Source organism: Phoxinus phoxinus (assembly GCF_949152265.1).
Source record: "Phoxinus phoxinus genome assembly, chromosome: 15".
In the NCBI taxonomy this organism is placed as follows: domain Eukaryota; kingdom Metazoa; phylum Chordata; class Actinopteri; order Cypriniformes; family Leuciscidae; genus Phoxinus; species Phoxinus phoxinus.
The window spans coordinates 7,108,144-7,124,002 of NC_136890.1; the positions used below are offsets into that span (position 1 = coordinate 7,108,144).

The window sequence follows — 15,859 nt, forward strand, 5'->3', positions numbered from 1 at the left end:
TTGGTGTTTGAGTTAGGGTTAGTTGCATGTATCTTATGCATAATTTATAGTTGGTACTACAGGATCTACACTTTTCTTCTTCTTTTTTTACATCCCATTAATGACAATTTGTGTGGAATTGTGCTTGTCAACATATTTTATTTATTTTTTGAAATTAAACAAAATGATTTTGAAAAAAAATTTAAAGACTCCCAACAAATGAAATGCGTAAAAATAACCATGATTTTACTTAAAGCATGTTTATATTACATACATTATTACAAAAAAACTAAATGTTTTTTGAATGAATAAATTAAAACAATTTTTGAACAGAAACTTGGGGGAAGAGTTCAGAGCGAGGTTTTATTTGGGTGATAGAAACAGTATTTTAAAGTAATAACATGGTTGAATGGATATTACAAATAATGTATCACTTAAAAAAAAAGACATGCTTTTAAGCAGAGGGAAAGGTGCTTACATTTTTGTGAATTGAGGCTACAAATTTTACACCTATTACGTTGCAGGCATAATCTTCATGCACAACTTTGCATACATTAAAACAAAATATATACTGTATATGGTTGGTGCCTGTTTAAAAACAAACAAACAAGATATTTCATTTCAACAAGGATACCACTATTTCTTTATGCATAGCAAAAAAGCAAAACGATATTGGCCAACAAAAGTGCATAAGCATGAAAAATACTCTGAACCCGTAATCGCTCAACAGCGGGAAACCTTCATGGTCAGATCTCCGAATGTTCCACCAAGTCATGCATCCTTAAGCAAACTGTTTTTTAAAGCCAATCTGTTGACCAACATCACCTGAGGAATTAACAGCTTATCTATTTGCCTTAGTTAAAAATTAAAAGCATAACTTCATTTTAGCTTTAAATGTTGTTGCATCCAGTCTCATCCACATTTTCCTGTAACTTAAGAAGGGTACAAACAACTTGTCTACATTAAGTTTGAAGAAATAAGGCATGAATAATCAATAAAGCACACAAAAATGAGTGTAACATGTAACAGTAGTACATTCATGAAGTTTACAGTAGCCACAATAAGACCGGAAATTCACTTTGAAATATGCAGCCACGGGACTTGACCATTTCCAGTGTGAGAATAAGTGTCAGGCAGGTCACAGGTGCTTCCTGTGGACATATTCGAGAATACACGTCTTCTATCAATCTTACCATGTTAAAATTTTTTTAATATTTATGATCAATTGCGAACTTTGAATTAAATGTGTTAAGTTACATTAAAGTGAAAACAAAAATCACAAAATTCGTTCTGGTTGAGTTTCATGAACGAAGTAAACCATTTTAAAACTGACGAATCTCCAAACTCCAATAGTATTTATATTTGAAATGAAAATACACCCTATTCTCGAATGTTATAAACCTTATTGTAAACAAGCCATCCATGCATATTGCAATGTTTACAATTGTTTTTGACCTTGCAATGTTTAATAAAAAATACCACTGGACCTTCAAGTGAGAACGATCTGGTGACGTTTGCCGAATTCTCCGATCATTTACACTGCGTCCGAAATCGAATACTTCCCTATTATATAGTAGCGTTGTCTGGAACGATACTGGAATTTCCAACTTCAATACAATACCTTGAAAAGTATCAATATTCGATACCACGTGGAAAACTGCCATATATACCCCATACAGATCATTTTTCTTTTCTTTTTTTTGATAATTTGGTTAATTTTGTTGTAATAGATTACACAGCACATGGCAGGGAGGCTTTATTTGAATCATTGATCTAGATTTATGGGGGAAAAGTAAACCGTCAGTAATAAAATAATAAGAAAAAAAACGGCTAACGACAGCACAAATAAAGACAATAGAATAAAGAGAAATGAAATAAACATGGCTTTACGTTTTCAGGTGGGTCTAACAGTATTCGGGTAAGAAATATTTCAGAAATTAAATTAATCAAATGTAAAACAACACTGGATAGTTTTCATTGTAAAAATTAAAGACAAATTAATGCTTACAGTTAGTTACAAAAGTCATTCAGTCAAGATCAGCGAGTGATTTTCTTTTTGTTCCCTTTTTATTAACATGACAGAAAGCAGCAGGTTTATTAGGCTGCTGTCACTTTAAGAGCTAATGCACAGGCCCAATGTACTGATACACAACCTGTTTTCTCCAAAATCGACTGTTTACCTGAATACCCAGCCAGACAGGCATTTTGACATCATTTTGTATGTCTTTGCCCGTTTAAAGGACAATTCCGGTGAAAAATGAACCTAGGGGTAATTAACACATGGTTACCGAGTCGACCGTTCTCTGGGATGTGTTTTCATGATAATCGAATGTAAAGAGTTTTATCTCTAAAAACAGATTAGCTTATAACTCTAGTATATGGGGCATAGAATAAGTAAAAAATCGCTAGTTAATAACACTAACAAGGCTCAAAATAGCCTCACACTAACACGGTAGCATAATGAGGGTCCCTACATGCATTGAGAACTTTGTAAGTGTACAGACATTTTAATAAGAAGATACTTTATAAAGACAGTACATTACGCGTATATAGGCAGGAGCCATCTTGGAAAACAGTCTCGACTAGTCGAGCCACGAACGCCGAGTATTGGCGAGCTGGTATTTGGTATTGGTGAGCTGAGAGGCAGCTTTATGAGAGGGCCACTTACTGTATATGGATCAGTGATGCGCTGCTTTCGGTGTAAGCGCAAAGCCTGCAGGAATAAGTCAAATGATGTGCTATGCAAGAACTATTTAAGGAACCGGAGCGAATAAGATGAGTCCGTGAGGGTAGGCGGCTGTGTGTCGCCAACTAAGAGAAGAGAGAGCGAGAACGCGCAGCTGGTATCGGTGTATCAATACGTAACGAAATATCTTGATTTTTGACAACCATATTATATAGTATGCAAAAAACTACCCCAACAGAGTAGTATACATACTATTCAAAAAACAGTAGGCGAAAAGAACAGACGACCTACTACTTCCGCTGAGATTCTGAAGAGCGCATTCGATGGACCCTTTACTTCCCATGAGGCCACGGGAGAGGATTTATGAATGGCAGTGAAGCGACGCAACTGACGCTGTAGGTCACCAGTGAAAACCGGGCGGAAAACATACGATTTCATTCATACTAATAAGCACGTTAATATTATATTGAATGCATTTTTTATGCTTGCGAAGTAAGTTTCAAACCAGATGTAAACCTGCTATACAGTAAGCCATTTCGGACGCAGCGTCAGTCCGCCCCCGTCAAACTCGAATTCATCTGCCGCTACTTTTAAGTGCAACATCCAATCAACAACCTGCATAGAACCCAAGTCCCGTCCTTACATTTTTACTTTTCGGTAATCCATTACACTCGTACGTCACAATGTGAAAGAAAAGATCTGTTGCTACTCCTATTTCATCGCAACTGGAAATCCTATATTTAAAAGTTAATGTTCAGAATGCAACATCACGACTTAGCCCTAACCCTGAGATCAGAAAGGTTTTATCATTTATTGTGTATATTTTTGGCGACAATGCTTTAATTAGCAAACTGTGCTTTAACTGTTTGACTGTTCTCTTGGTAAAAAGCTTTTGGAAGTTATTCAAACTGCGCTATAGTCATACACATGCATGGATGTCTTCATTCACATCTTGTGTGTGTGTGTTTTTTTAGCATACTTCTATGAGTATTGCGTTTCATTCCAGTGCACGCAGTCTAGGTGTTTTCCAATCCAAGAAAATGTCTAAACGCCCCCTAAGAAAGTCAGTAGAGTGGGGTAAGGTGACCCCTCAGCGTATCTAAATTGAAAAAGACTTCCTCAAGTCATTCAATCAACCTGCAAACTAATCGGCTGCCACAATATTTGTTAAAAATATTAAATGGTCATCAAAGCATGCCATAAAACAGAAACCGCCTCTCCAAACCATTCCACCACATTAGAAAGGCTGTTTTACTAAATGTGAATAGAGAAGAGGGCACGAAGATTGGCATCAGGTTCATCTAGGCACATCCTGTCGCAGTGACCATGTCTTACTGCCTGGCACATTTCACACGCTATATACATCCAAACAATAAAACATGTACTCGACTCACATACTCAAGTGAAGCAGTATCACTCAAAAACAGCACTTGACTGGAGGATGACAGAGACGGAGAGAGAATTCAGAAGTTAAAAGCCGATTTTTCCCCTTGTCATGGCGTAGCCCAGTTTGGCTTCATTGTTGATGAAGGACATGATGCCCAGGTAAGTCTCGATAAGGAGTGGCCTCTCCAGTATCAGCACGCCATTGGCTCGTCCCGGGATGGGGAATTCTTTATGGGCTTTTTTCACAGCCTGGATGAGCTGGGTCTTGAAATTCTCAAGCTGAAATGGAGACAATAAATCTTTATCTGACTTCTTATGCATATAGTCAAGTATGAAGAGCACACTGAATGATTTTAGCATCTGAGATAAATGGGTACATTTACACGACAATGATGTATTAAAAACGGAAACATTTTTCCTTTGCGTACAGATGACAACATTGTTTTTGTTAATGTGGTGCAGCACTATTTCATGAGTTAAAATACACTGAGGTGTGTGTCAGCTCGATATTGGAGAGAAGAGAAGGTGAGAACGCAGCTGATATCAGTGTATCAATAATGCGGAACAGGAGTATTGAAACCGTTTCAAACATTTCAGTATTGATATGAATAGGGGGGGGGGAAACTATATTTTTGACAGCACTAGTACTAAAGCATTTACCTGGCAAAGGGAAGCCACCTTTTCGTCTGCGTGTGCCATGGGGTGTTTAGTGAAGGTGGCGAAGGGTATGTCAGCGGACCAGGGGTTCCAGCGATTTATGAACGAAGGTCTTGGTCTCTTATCCCACTGGACACGGATTCCCGTTCCCTCTCTCCTTCACACACACACACACACATCTGATCATACTACTACCCTACAGTATAATACTACCTAAATCTCTTCTTTTTTTATGTCTGTTATACACTGCCTGGCCAAAAAAAGTCACTGTTTGGATTTAAATAATGATTATTTTTGCAAATGATTATTTGTAAAAAAGTAAATGATTGGATCATTTTTGCAGTGTTATGGTGGTTCTAGCATGTTATATGTTTGGCAACAGTTCTTTTAACCCTAATTGACCGTTCGCAAAGACCCTACCCCCTTAGTTACTGTCGCTATGTCCAACAAGGTACGCCGCTCTCACACACACTATTTTCTTACACAGTGAAAAATACATCGTGGAGCAGAGAGGAGACTGACAACGCGCTGACAGACAGGACAGATCAGGTTACTTTTGATATTAAACAAAGTCTCACCTTTCAAATTTGGTCATTTTTTGAAAGAAATTTAAACAATAAATACCGCTTAGTGCCTCTTTAATGTTTCGTGACAAATCGCTGTAGAGCCGATCATCTCTTACTTCTAGTTATTTATAGCATCAAATAAACACGAATGAACATAAGGAGTGTTGTTTTTACCGCGGTAAGCATCAGTACACTCTCCTGACTGCTTTGTCGGACAAAATGGCGGATGGCGAAGTATGATTGGTCAGATTACCTGTCAATCAAGCTCCCTGCGAAGGGTCAATTGATGGAGTGTATAGCTTTTCATTTCTTAAACAACCATGTAGGAAGACACATCATGGCCATGAGTCCAGCACACTATAAAGTCTCCCAAAGACTTTCAATGAATTTAAGGTCTGGACTCAGAGCCAAACATGTAACATGCTAGAAACATAATAATCACTGCAATAATGTTCCAATCATAGACTCTTAAGCATTTGCCTATTTAAATCCAACTTTGTTTTTTTGTCCGGGCAGTGTAGTAATGCAGTAAACAATGTTTGGGTAATTAACAAAATGTGGAGAAAACCCTCAGATATCCGTCTAGATGTTGAGCAGCTATACTGGCCAAAAATGCTTGAGAATGAAAGTGCCTTACTTGTTGAGGGATTTTGGAGGAAACTCAAACTCGCCGACAGAGATCGTGTCCACAGCGTTCAAGGAAATTCTGATGACCTGGTGACACTGGAGGTTTATGAAGTCATATTTGCACACCAACAAAGACCTACAACATAACAGAAGCAGCTCATTCAGGACTGGTTTCCTGCTACGAATGTACTAAACATCATTTTCAAAGATGACATACTTACCTCTCTGTTATAAGAACCAATCTTTCTTTTTCATTGTTCCAGTGATCAACTCTGTGGTAAAATATAAAAAGGACATGGATCTGGTTGAACGGATATCTGTCAGTTTTCATCAAGAGGTAATTCTCCTTCTGAAAGCCCAATACAACGGTCAAGCTCAAATTCTGCTGCATACCATACTGTAGTGGTACCATGGAACAATGATGTTATTAGACGGTATTATCACAGTATTTTGATGTATATTATAGTACTGGCACTGGCAGATTACTATATTCGTACTTAAATAATACTGCGTTAATTGCATTTACATTTCACACTGCACTTAACCCCTGATTATCATAGCTCTAAACCCTGCTTATAACCCTGGGTAAAGTAACGTTTCACACTTGTAATTTAGAAGCGGGGTTTGCACCGCTTTTAACCCAGGGTTATGAAATATGGCTCCTGAGCAGGGTTAGTGCCGCTTTTGCGGTGTTGATATTATGCTTCAAACTGTAGATGTCCTCAGAAAGGGCAGCAATAGACTCACTCTGCGAGCAGCCACACACTAAGAACCTCTCCGTCTTCTGAAGGCAAGGCAACCGTGCGGATATCATTGACTGCCTGCTCTATGGTTCCTGGCTGGGACGAGAACAAACAGAGCAACCATTTTAGAAGCTTGAAACTACATCAAATTAGCATGGATGTCAAAAAACATACATCAACATTCTTATAAGAAAGATACAACTCATACACTGTCAACCGTGTAGTTAAAGGGGTTCTCAACCTTTTTGACTTCAAGGTCCCCCATTGTGCACAACAATATTCAAAGCCCCATGGCTTGACTAGTTGTTTGTGTTTACTGAGCAAGGGTAAAGGATAAGCATTTTTAACCTCAATTTCTACCTGTTAAAATATTTTAAAGCTTTGCATTTCTAGGAAAATGTATTGTATAACTATTCCAGGTTTCGAAATCTCACCTTTCTAATTGGGCTACCTCATAAATTCATGTTTTCCAAGACACTGGAATCCTGGTTTCTAGTGGTTCCTAGTGTAACGTTTAGTGTCCTGTCCAGTGATGATGAAGTGAAACGAAGCTAGTTCAAAATAACTGAGTTTAATAAATAAAGCTAAAACGGATAATCCAATGAGCAACGCAACAGTGTGCATGGCACAAACAATTCCGGACACTGAATGTGAGAAACAGAGGAACTTAAATACACAATGACAACATAACAAACAGGTGTAATGATTGAATGAGTGTCCATGGTAACTGATGACTGGCGGGAAACTTGGAGCAACGGAGACACGGAAAACTGTGAATGCAAACTAAAAGTCCATGAAAACCAAACTAAACACACAGATCGTGAAAGAACGCCCCCTCCCAGGAAGGCGAGGCCTTGCACTGTGATGGGTAGATTGGGGGGAAAAAGGGAAAAGGTTTTGGAGATGGACACGGGACCCGGGCAGAGCAGACAGCAGGAGAAGCAATGGATTACGGGATGCCCCATGGAGGAGAAGCCATGGAGGAGATGACAGTGGGAGGGCCCATAGTGGTGTGGATGGTGGTAGGATCCAGGGTGGTACTGATGGCCGACGAGATTTTAGAGCGACCCAGGAGACTGGGTGGAGAAGATCCACGACAACAGTGAGGAGGCAAGCGGAGCCAAGGCGGTAATTTGAGCACGACCAACAAAGGTGAAGCAGGGAGATGGAGAGGCCGATGGGCCAAGGTAGAGCCAGTGGGTTGCATGAGGGATGGAGGAGCCCAATGGAGCCGTAGGGGTGGAGGGATAGAGCGCAGCCCGGAAGTCCATGACTATGGTGGAGCGACGACAAGTGACCAGGGCAAAGCCAGTGGGATGAGGGAGTCCGGTGGAGCTGAAGGGACGATAGACCCAGGGGCCAGTGCAGAGGTGGAGCTGAGGCCTTGGAGGGAAGAAGCGGAGCCAGGGAATCCCAGGAGGTGGTGACTGAGAGCCCCAAGGCGGATCCGGAGCCGAAGGAATCCAGCAGAGGCTGGCTTTGGTGGAAATGGCTGGCTTTGGTGGAGTGAACAGGAGAGGAAGGTTAGGTGCAGAGACAGACTTGGTGATAGACAGAGACGGTGGCAACGAAGACAACACTGATGGACGGAACTTGCAGCGTTGATGAGGACAACTCTGTGCTGGACAGGACCAGGACAGGTGATGAAGAGACATTAGTGCAGGAGGAGACCAGTGACAGAGAATGTCTGTGGGTGGGAAGGGTGGGAAGCACTACCTCCGTATTTCAGTCAATTAGCCATTCTTCCTCTTCCACTAAAACTCCCACAGGCCGGCTCACACATCTAATCAGACAGGACCTCAGGCATCTCTTCCAGGACGGACTTTGCTGCTGGCACTGACTCCGTTCCAGGCTTAGGGTCAGGCATTATATCCGTGGCAGGTAATGGCTGGGTCTCTTTGTCCACGATGGGCATGGTCGCTGGGTCTGGCTCTGAGGTGTTGACAGATGGTGAGTGGGGCTGGACGCTGAATTCTTCTACATACTCCTCCAGGTCTCTACCTCCCTGAAACATAAAAATAGTGGCCCCGTTGGGTCAGTTAGAGCTCCCTATTGGAGCGACATTAATGGAGGCAAGATCCATCTTCAATTCTTTTTAGGTCCAGTTCCAGTGTTTTGTAACCTGTAGTGTCCAAGGATGATGAAGGGAAACGAAGGTAGTTAAAAATAACTGAGTTTAATAAATAAAGATAATCCAACGAGCAAAAAACGATGCAAAAGTGTGCATGGCACAAACATTACTGGACATTGAATTTGAGAAACAGAGGAACTTAAATACACAATGATAATGATGACAACATAACAAAAAGATGTGATGAATGAATGAGTGTTCATGGTAACTGATGACTGGCGGGCAACTAGGAACAAAGGTGACACAGGAAACAGGTAACTGACGCAAACTGAAAGTCAATGAAAACTAAACTAAACACACAGATCATGACACCTAGTTCTTCAAAGAAATAAAATAGTTGTGGGGTGAATAAAAATAACATTTCTTGATTTTCAGTTGTTTTAGCTTATTTTGATGCTTGTTTTTAATGTTTGTTTGTATGTTATAGACACAAATTTCACTGTTTTTTATTACGTCACATTTCTGAAGCATGAAACAATAACGTTATAATTATAACTTTAATGACATATTTTTTTTTTTTTTTTTATCCATAACATTTAAATGGTGGCTGTCACAAAAACATGACTGATTTTATTCAAACATGTATCTAACTTATATCGAGACGTCAATATTTTTAACCCAGCCCTATTGTTTTTTCATTCTTTAAGTCATCTTGAGGTCCCCTTAGAAGTTTGCTGAGGCCCCCTAGTGGGCTCCAACCCCCTGGTTGAGAACCACACGTTACTTTTAGATTCATTAATTTAGCAGACATTTTTATACAAAGCAATTTACAAATTAGGAACATCACAAACCAAAATATTTAGCAAATATAATAGCAAAAATATGCTAAACATAAACCGGCAACAGTGGAAAACTGTTTCCAATTCGCTAGAATGGTTCTAATGTGATCCTTTCTAGTGACAAATTAACCTTCAAACATGTCTGACCCCTTAACCATACCACCAAACCTTACCCTAACCTAAACCGTATCCCACTTCAATAACAACAGAAGTGCAACGTAATTTGGTAGCACTGTATTTTAAAGTCCTGTTCCACACATGTACTTATTAGCAATTACAATAACTGGGTTATAACTAGGTACTAACCCTGATCCCATCTCTAAACCTAACCTTAACCCATTACCAGTACTTACATACTGTAAAATACAAATTTAAATATAGATTAAAAAAATTAACATTAGTACAATTCAAATTCATAATAAAACCATTTATTTTGACTCATTGTTTGTCTTTAAATAGTAGTCTATAGCCTAAGATAGTGTCTTTGCCTTTTTTTGGTTAAAATAGTTAACTTTATGTGAATGCTAGTTTTGTTATGTTAGGCGGGCTTTATAATTATAGTTAGTTAGTTTCATATTAATGTTATAATGTCCCTGTATGTACAGCTGAGCTTTTTCACTGCACTTCATTCCAGCTAAAAAGAGACTAGGTCACAAATCAATGGTGGTGGTGTCACAAAACATGCTGTTCTCCATACGTATATCACATTTTCGGGCAAAGGAGGTGTATTATGGATATTTTGGCCATATAGGATCCCTTCTTGCATTTTTACAACACGTCTCATTAAAAACAACTGAACGTTTAAACTCTATGAATTTTGTCACTGCACTCCCGATAAACGCAATCGACGTGCCTATGACGCACATCCATGCTGTCTAGTTAGGCATCTTCCTAGGTTTTGACATACAACCCTAGTCAACACATAAACAAACAAATAATTTCGACAGATTACAGCCTTCGACGTTTTATAGCAAATACTGGATTACTTACTCACCCTAAAGACGAAGTAGTCTTTGACTTTAGCTCGCATGGTTGGGTTGTGAACATGGAAAGGCGTGAGGGTCTGAAGCGGGGTGCAGCAGGCCACTGAAGCTCCAGCTCGGGCCACCACCTCCAGCCCATCATCATCACAGTCCCCCGGGTGTAAAACAGCCGCACCCGGGCTCTCGGGGTCTACACTGTCGTTCAGCTGCAGCATTTCACTAACGAGTCGAGCGCAAGATGAAAGTATCTGTGAGAAGTGAAGAGATTCCGCTTAGTTCCAGCAGCGCTGTGTTGCGCAGGGGAACGCCCACCTACTCCACTCTACAGCGGATTTAAAGGGACCCGTTCCGTTTATGAGTTAGCAGCTTCATTACGATGTTTAAAGGGATAGTTCACTTTAAAATTAAAATTCTGTCATCACTTACTCACCCTCAAGTTGTTTCAAACCTGTATGAGTTTCTTTCTTCTGCTGAACATAAAGGAAGATATTTTGAAGAATGTCAGTAACCAAACAGTTGATGCATAATAAAAATTTTTCCTACTATGGAATTCAATGGGACCAGTTAACTGTTTGGTTACTGACATTCTTCAAAATATCTTCCTTTGTGTTCAACAGAAGAAAGAAATTTATACAGGTTTGAAACAACTTGAGGGTGAGTAAGTGATGACAGAATTGTCAAGTCAAGTCAAGTCACCTTTATTTATATAGCGCTTTTTACAATACAGATTGTATCAAAGCAGCTTCACAGTGATTACATGAAAATAATACAAAAAACAATTTCATCATCGTCCACCTTTAAGGCAGATCTATAATATTGTTGAATATTAAATGTCCCCAACTAAGCAAGCCAGAAGGCAAGGCAACAGCGGCAAGGAACCAAAACTCCATCAGGTGACAGAATGGAGAAAAAAACCTTGGGAGAACCCAGGCTCAGTCGGGGGCCAGTTCTCCTCTGGCCAATGAGTGAACAGTGTATGAAGTTCAGAATGAATCAGAGTATTTGTCCAGTTCCGGTTGGTTGAAGTCGGAGTGGAGAGGAGGAGAGACTGGTTGACACTTCAGGTCAGCGGCGTCGTCGTGTCCTGGCGCTGGTCCTTCATCAGATCTGGAGACGGCCTGGTTCCGGTGTACAGCGGTAAACCTCGGGATAGACAGAGAGACTAATATTAGCGTAGACGCCATCCTTCTTATGATGTACCAAGTACATCAGGATTACGGGAAGTGTTCCCGGTCCCGGCTGTTCTAAACTATGCAGCCTAATTATATAAGTCTATAATGTGTTATGTGTATGCTAGGCCGAAGAGATGTGTTTTTAGTCTAGATTTGAACTGACAGAGTGTGTCTGCTTCCCGGACAATGGTAGGAAGACTGTTCCAAAGTTTTGGTGCTAAGTAGGAAAAGGATCTACCGCCAGCAGTCGATTTTGATATTCTAGGTATTATTAACTGGCCGGAATTTTAAGATCGCAGTAGACGTTGTAAGACTAAAAATATTGGTTGGGGCCCTGGTCTGAGACAAAATGGCCCTGCTAGCTAATTAACATTCGACTTCCCCCATACAGCCTGACTTCCTCTCAGAAACAACGAAGAACTCACACAAGAACATGGTTTAATGTGAATGTTTATCAATAACTTATGTTTTTGGTGTCATTTGAAAGGTCTCAAAGTGAGTGGTACAGATATCTCATATCCAGATAGATAAAAGGTAATAAGGTTGATAGAAGTTTAGAGAAAACTGGGAAAGCCATTTGAGGGTGGCTTTCCCCATCCCCCATATCACCTGGGCAAACAGTATAAAGGAAGGTGTGCTTGCTCTACCGGGTCTCTTGTCTTTGGATGCGAAGCTGGGGAGAGGGCTCTCTCCCTCTCCCTCTCGCTCTCTCTCTTTCTCTTTCTCTCCCTCTCTCTCTCTCTTTCTCTCTCTCTCTCAGGTAACATTTATGTTGGGTACAAATGATTTAAATTCTCATTACATCATGTTGTAACTATTTAAGTGTAAACATAACCTTATTGCACATTGAACTTTTATTTAATTCATGGAGTCAGATTAAAACGAGATAATTGCATATGAGAACCTGTGTCTTATTTAACCAAAATTCCTTTAAAACGCTGGAGAGACTCGAACACGCGTTTCCTTCCCCGTGCTACTGGAAACCCCCATTGGACCAAAATAGCGCGACTTACAAATTGGTGAGCCCCGGAGACGTGATCGCGAAGCACAACGCGAGCCGCGAAAAAAGATCTTTCCAGCAAAAATGGAATCTAAAATCAACACAGAGGTTTGAACATCTTCTCTTTCTTCCGCCGCTGTGGTAAGTCAACTTTTTCTACCTTTTTAGAAGTGTTTAAGAAAATGTTCGCATTGTTACGGGTCGGAAATCTCTTTGTCTAGAAACACGTGTGAGGACGTGATTAGATTAGCAGCGGCAGCGCAGATGAAGAATGAAAACACTTGTATAGATTTGAAAGATCTCCTTGTTTGCCTAAGCAACAAGAGACGAAACCTAAAATTGGAATAACATCTTCCAAATAATGAATAACTCGACGAAGAACCGAAAAAATAAACCCTAAAAGTTTTAAAATCAACCGCATGTCTTTGCCATTGTTGTATTGGCTTGTAAACAAACCAGCAACACATGAAGAGAATGAGCAAACAACAGAAATAAAAATCTAAGTTTGTAAACGATCGAAAAATGCGTGATTTTATTAATAAAAAGGCAGGTCGATGAACTGTTTATGAAAAGCAAAGAAGTTTGGAAAAAATAGGATGACATGATTTACAGGCTAAAAATCTGTTTTAGGCTAAGCTAACGCAAATGCTAATGCCATGCTGCTTCCAAACGCTTAACCCTTTGTGTCGCCGGCCCACCGGTAGGCCCAAAACTACATTGAAAGCATTAATATCCTATACTAAACCTAAACAAACTCTATATTCGCATTAGGGTTCAGTAACTCTGAATCTTGAACAAAATTTATGCATTGTTACGTTTGAATTAATTCTAAATTACTCCGAGATTGTTTTTCCCAAATAGATTAACGGATTCGTATGTTACCACAATGTCGAGTCAGAGATTAGCGACGGCTAAAATACTGATATCAGAAGCTCGCTGGCTGCTTGTGTGAGAGGATGAGTGAGTCCGTCTAGGGCCAGTTAGAGGCTGGTCGATTAATCTAGCATGGACGCTTCCGCAACCTCTGTTCTAATTTAATGTTACCTTATGTAAGTGCACGTGAAAGATCACGGGCTTGGCCAATCCAAAGCCATTAAAGAAGAAGTAAAGTTAATCTACTGGCGTCTTTAATGGTGGCCAAAACCTACTAAAGTAAAATGGTTAAGTTAAGTTCCATGAGGGACACCCAAGAGAGGGCTACTGAATATATCTTTGATTGTTGCGTGTAGGGGTTACAGCAAAATCCTAGATATGTAGCCATTGCCTCAGTTTTTTGATCTTCAGGACTGACCACTTGTGCCGGAGACCTACTGGGTAAGGAACTCAAAGCGACATAGTTTCCTGGTCTAAGCGGGTAAAATATTATTAAAGAGTCAAAAGAGAATAATTAAACATTAAAATGGTAATTTTGCCTTCAAGTAGTCCTCAAAGAGACTAAAAATGAAAGAATAGGCATTTGAAATATAAAAAGAGAAACGGTGAACATATATATTTTGTCAACCAGCCTGAACCAAATATCTTTTCATAATCAAATGTATTGACACGAAAACGTACAGAGCAAGGGCCGGATAAAAATAATCGCCTTTTGAAAAAACAAATACTTTGACAACAAAGTTGTTCCAGAGACCAGAAATAATATTATTTACCTTATATTATTTTAAATATAACATAATTGTATTATAACTCGAATTCTAATATACATTGTGTTATAATCGCCAAACAGGGCATTAATTGGAAAAGTATGACATCAGTCTTTAGAATTAGATTCTATTGGGATGTTAACCAGTGCCAAAAGGGCAGAGGATGTGCTTTTACATTTGCAAATAAGTGTGGCACAGTTAACAGCCAAATAAAACTGAAATCTGATCAGAGAAGTAAATTTACGAGGAGGGTAAAAAAAAAAAAATATCTGCACTAACTAAAATGTGTGAACGCATTGCACATGCAGCGGACTGAAGGCTGAACTGGAAAAGCAGCTTCAGGTGTCACAACACACTGAGACAACAGCAACAATTCAGACGTGGTCAATGAAACTCGGTTTCATGTGACATCTGGAATTAAAATTGCAATTGACATGATAATGGAACAAGTAAAAGAATTCCACTCGTCTGAATTTAATGTTTTTGAAATATTGGAATTATCTGTCTGTGGTTCGCTCTCCTCTGCTTTATGTCTCAGGTTTACTTCTGCAAATTCCTCGAAGGACGGACGCCAGGATGGGCCGGACCCCACCTGGGTCAAGGCCAGGACAGCGGAATTGTTAGAACATAACCTCGGGAGATGGGTGAAAAGACACTTCAAGAGGCCATTCACACTCACAATAATACATCACTGAATAAATATGGCCTCCCAGTTTAGAACTGGAACTAAATTTGCAACACAATTGTTAGAGATTAGATTACACCCATCTCCTAGACATGAACACTGAACACACCCCTCCATCACTATACCCTCACAGCATCATCACCTGGGGTAGATAGTCTATCCAGGCTGAACACTGCACATCAGACGAAGATGTGTCCTCTTCACACTAACAGATCCAGATAGCTTCACACACACAGGGTGGAGGTGATCTCATGATCATGGTCTAACAGAGACACAGAGAATAGCATACGCTATTCACAACAAACTGCCAACTAATGCAACACACATGGACATGAATGGCTACAGTCACAAATTGATAATGCAAATTCTAAAGCAGAGGCAGACCTGCTATTAAAATTCAAAATTGTTTAACTGATTGTTATTGGTGTGGTTGGAAAATCATAGGGCCCATGATTTCTCAACAATGCCTCTAATAACAGACACATTATAAAAACAAACTAGATCTGAAGTGTGAACGCTTCAATCAATTACAAAATTTACAATTCAACTCTGTCATCGACTGTGACTTAGCCAGATCAATACACACACACACACTAAAACACACTCTGTCACAGACACACACACACTCAAACTCACACTCACACACAAAACCAATGATCATATACCATTTCTTTGATTATTTGGTTTACACCGACCTCTTGCTGAATTTTTTTAACTTATTTTGATTTTCTTTGAGTAATTCAGAAAAACAGTTCTAAAACTTATTTTAATTTCCTTTGAATAATTCAGACAAACATTTCTGAAACTTATTTTGATTTAATTTCT

General features: G+C 39.7%; 1 protein-coding gene across 2 annotated transcripts; it reads right to left on the minus strand.

The window, feature by feature from the left end:
• Positions 1-205: 205 nt before the first annotated feature.
• Positions 206-10,866, minus strand: tprg1l (tumor protein p63 regulated 1-like). 2 transcript variants are annotated; one of them, XR_013800383.1, is made up of 7 exons: positions 10,549-10,866; positions 6,649-6,740; positions 6,123-6,173; positions 5,912-6,037; positions 4,712-4,865; positions 4,060-4,330; positions 206-1,130 (listed from the first exon to the last, which is right to left on the minus strand). XR_013800383.1 is itself a non-coding variant. In XM_079636723.1 (6 exons), exons 1-6 carry the CDS (start codon positions 10,750-10,752, stop codon positions 4,136-4,138), a joined length of 822 nt encoding a protein of 273 aa, XP_079492849.1. In that variant the 5' UTR covers positions 10,753-10,866; the 3' UTR covers positions 323-4,135. The 2 variants fall into 2 exon arrangements, 1 of the variants encoding a protein (XP_079492849.1); XM_079636723.1 differs by having other exon boundaries at positions 323-4,330.
• Positions 10,867-15,859: the final 4,993 nt, after the last annotated feature.

Bases quoted from the DNA above. Each gene is read 5' to 3' on its own strand.
- tprg1l (XM_079636723.1), bottom strand. From the start codon at position 10,752: ATGCTGCAGCTGAACGACAGTGTAGACCCCGAGAGCCCGGGTGCGGCT. The intron at 6,741-10,548 runs GTGAGTAAGTAA...TTCTCGTCCCAG, and splicing joins AAGACTACTTCGTCTTTAGG to CCAGGAACCATAGAGCAGGC. The intron at 4,331-4,711 runs GTAAATGCTTTA...TCTCCATTTCAG, and splicing joins AGGTGGCTTCCCTTTGCCAG to CTTGAGAATTTCAAGACCCA.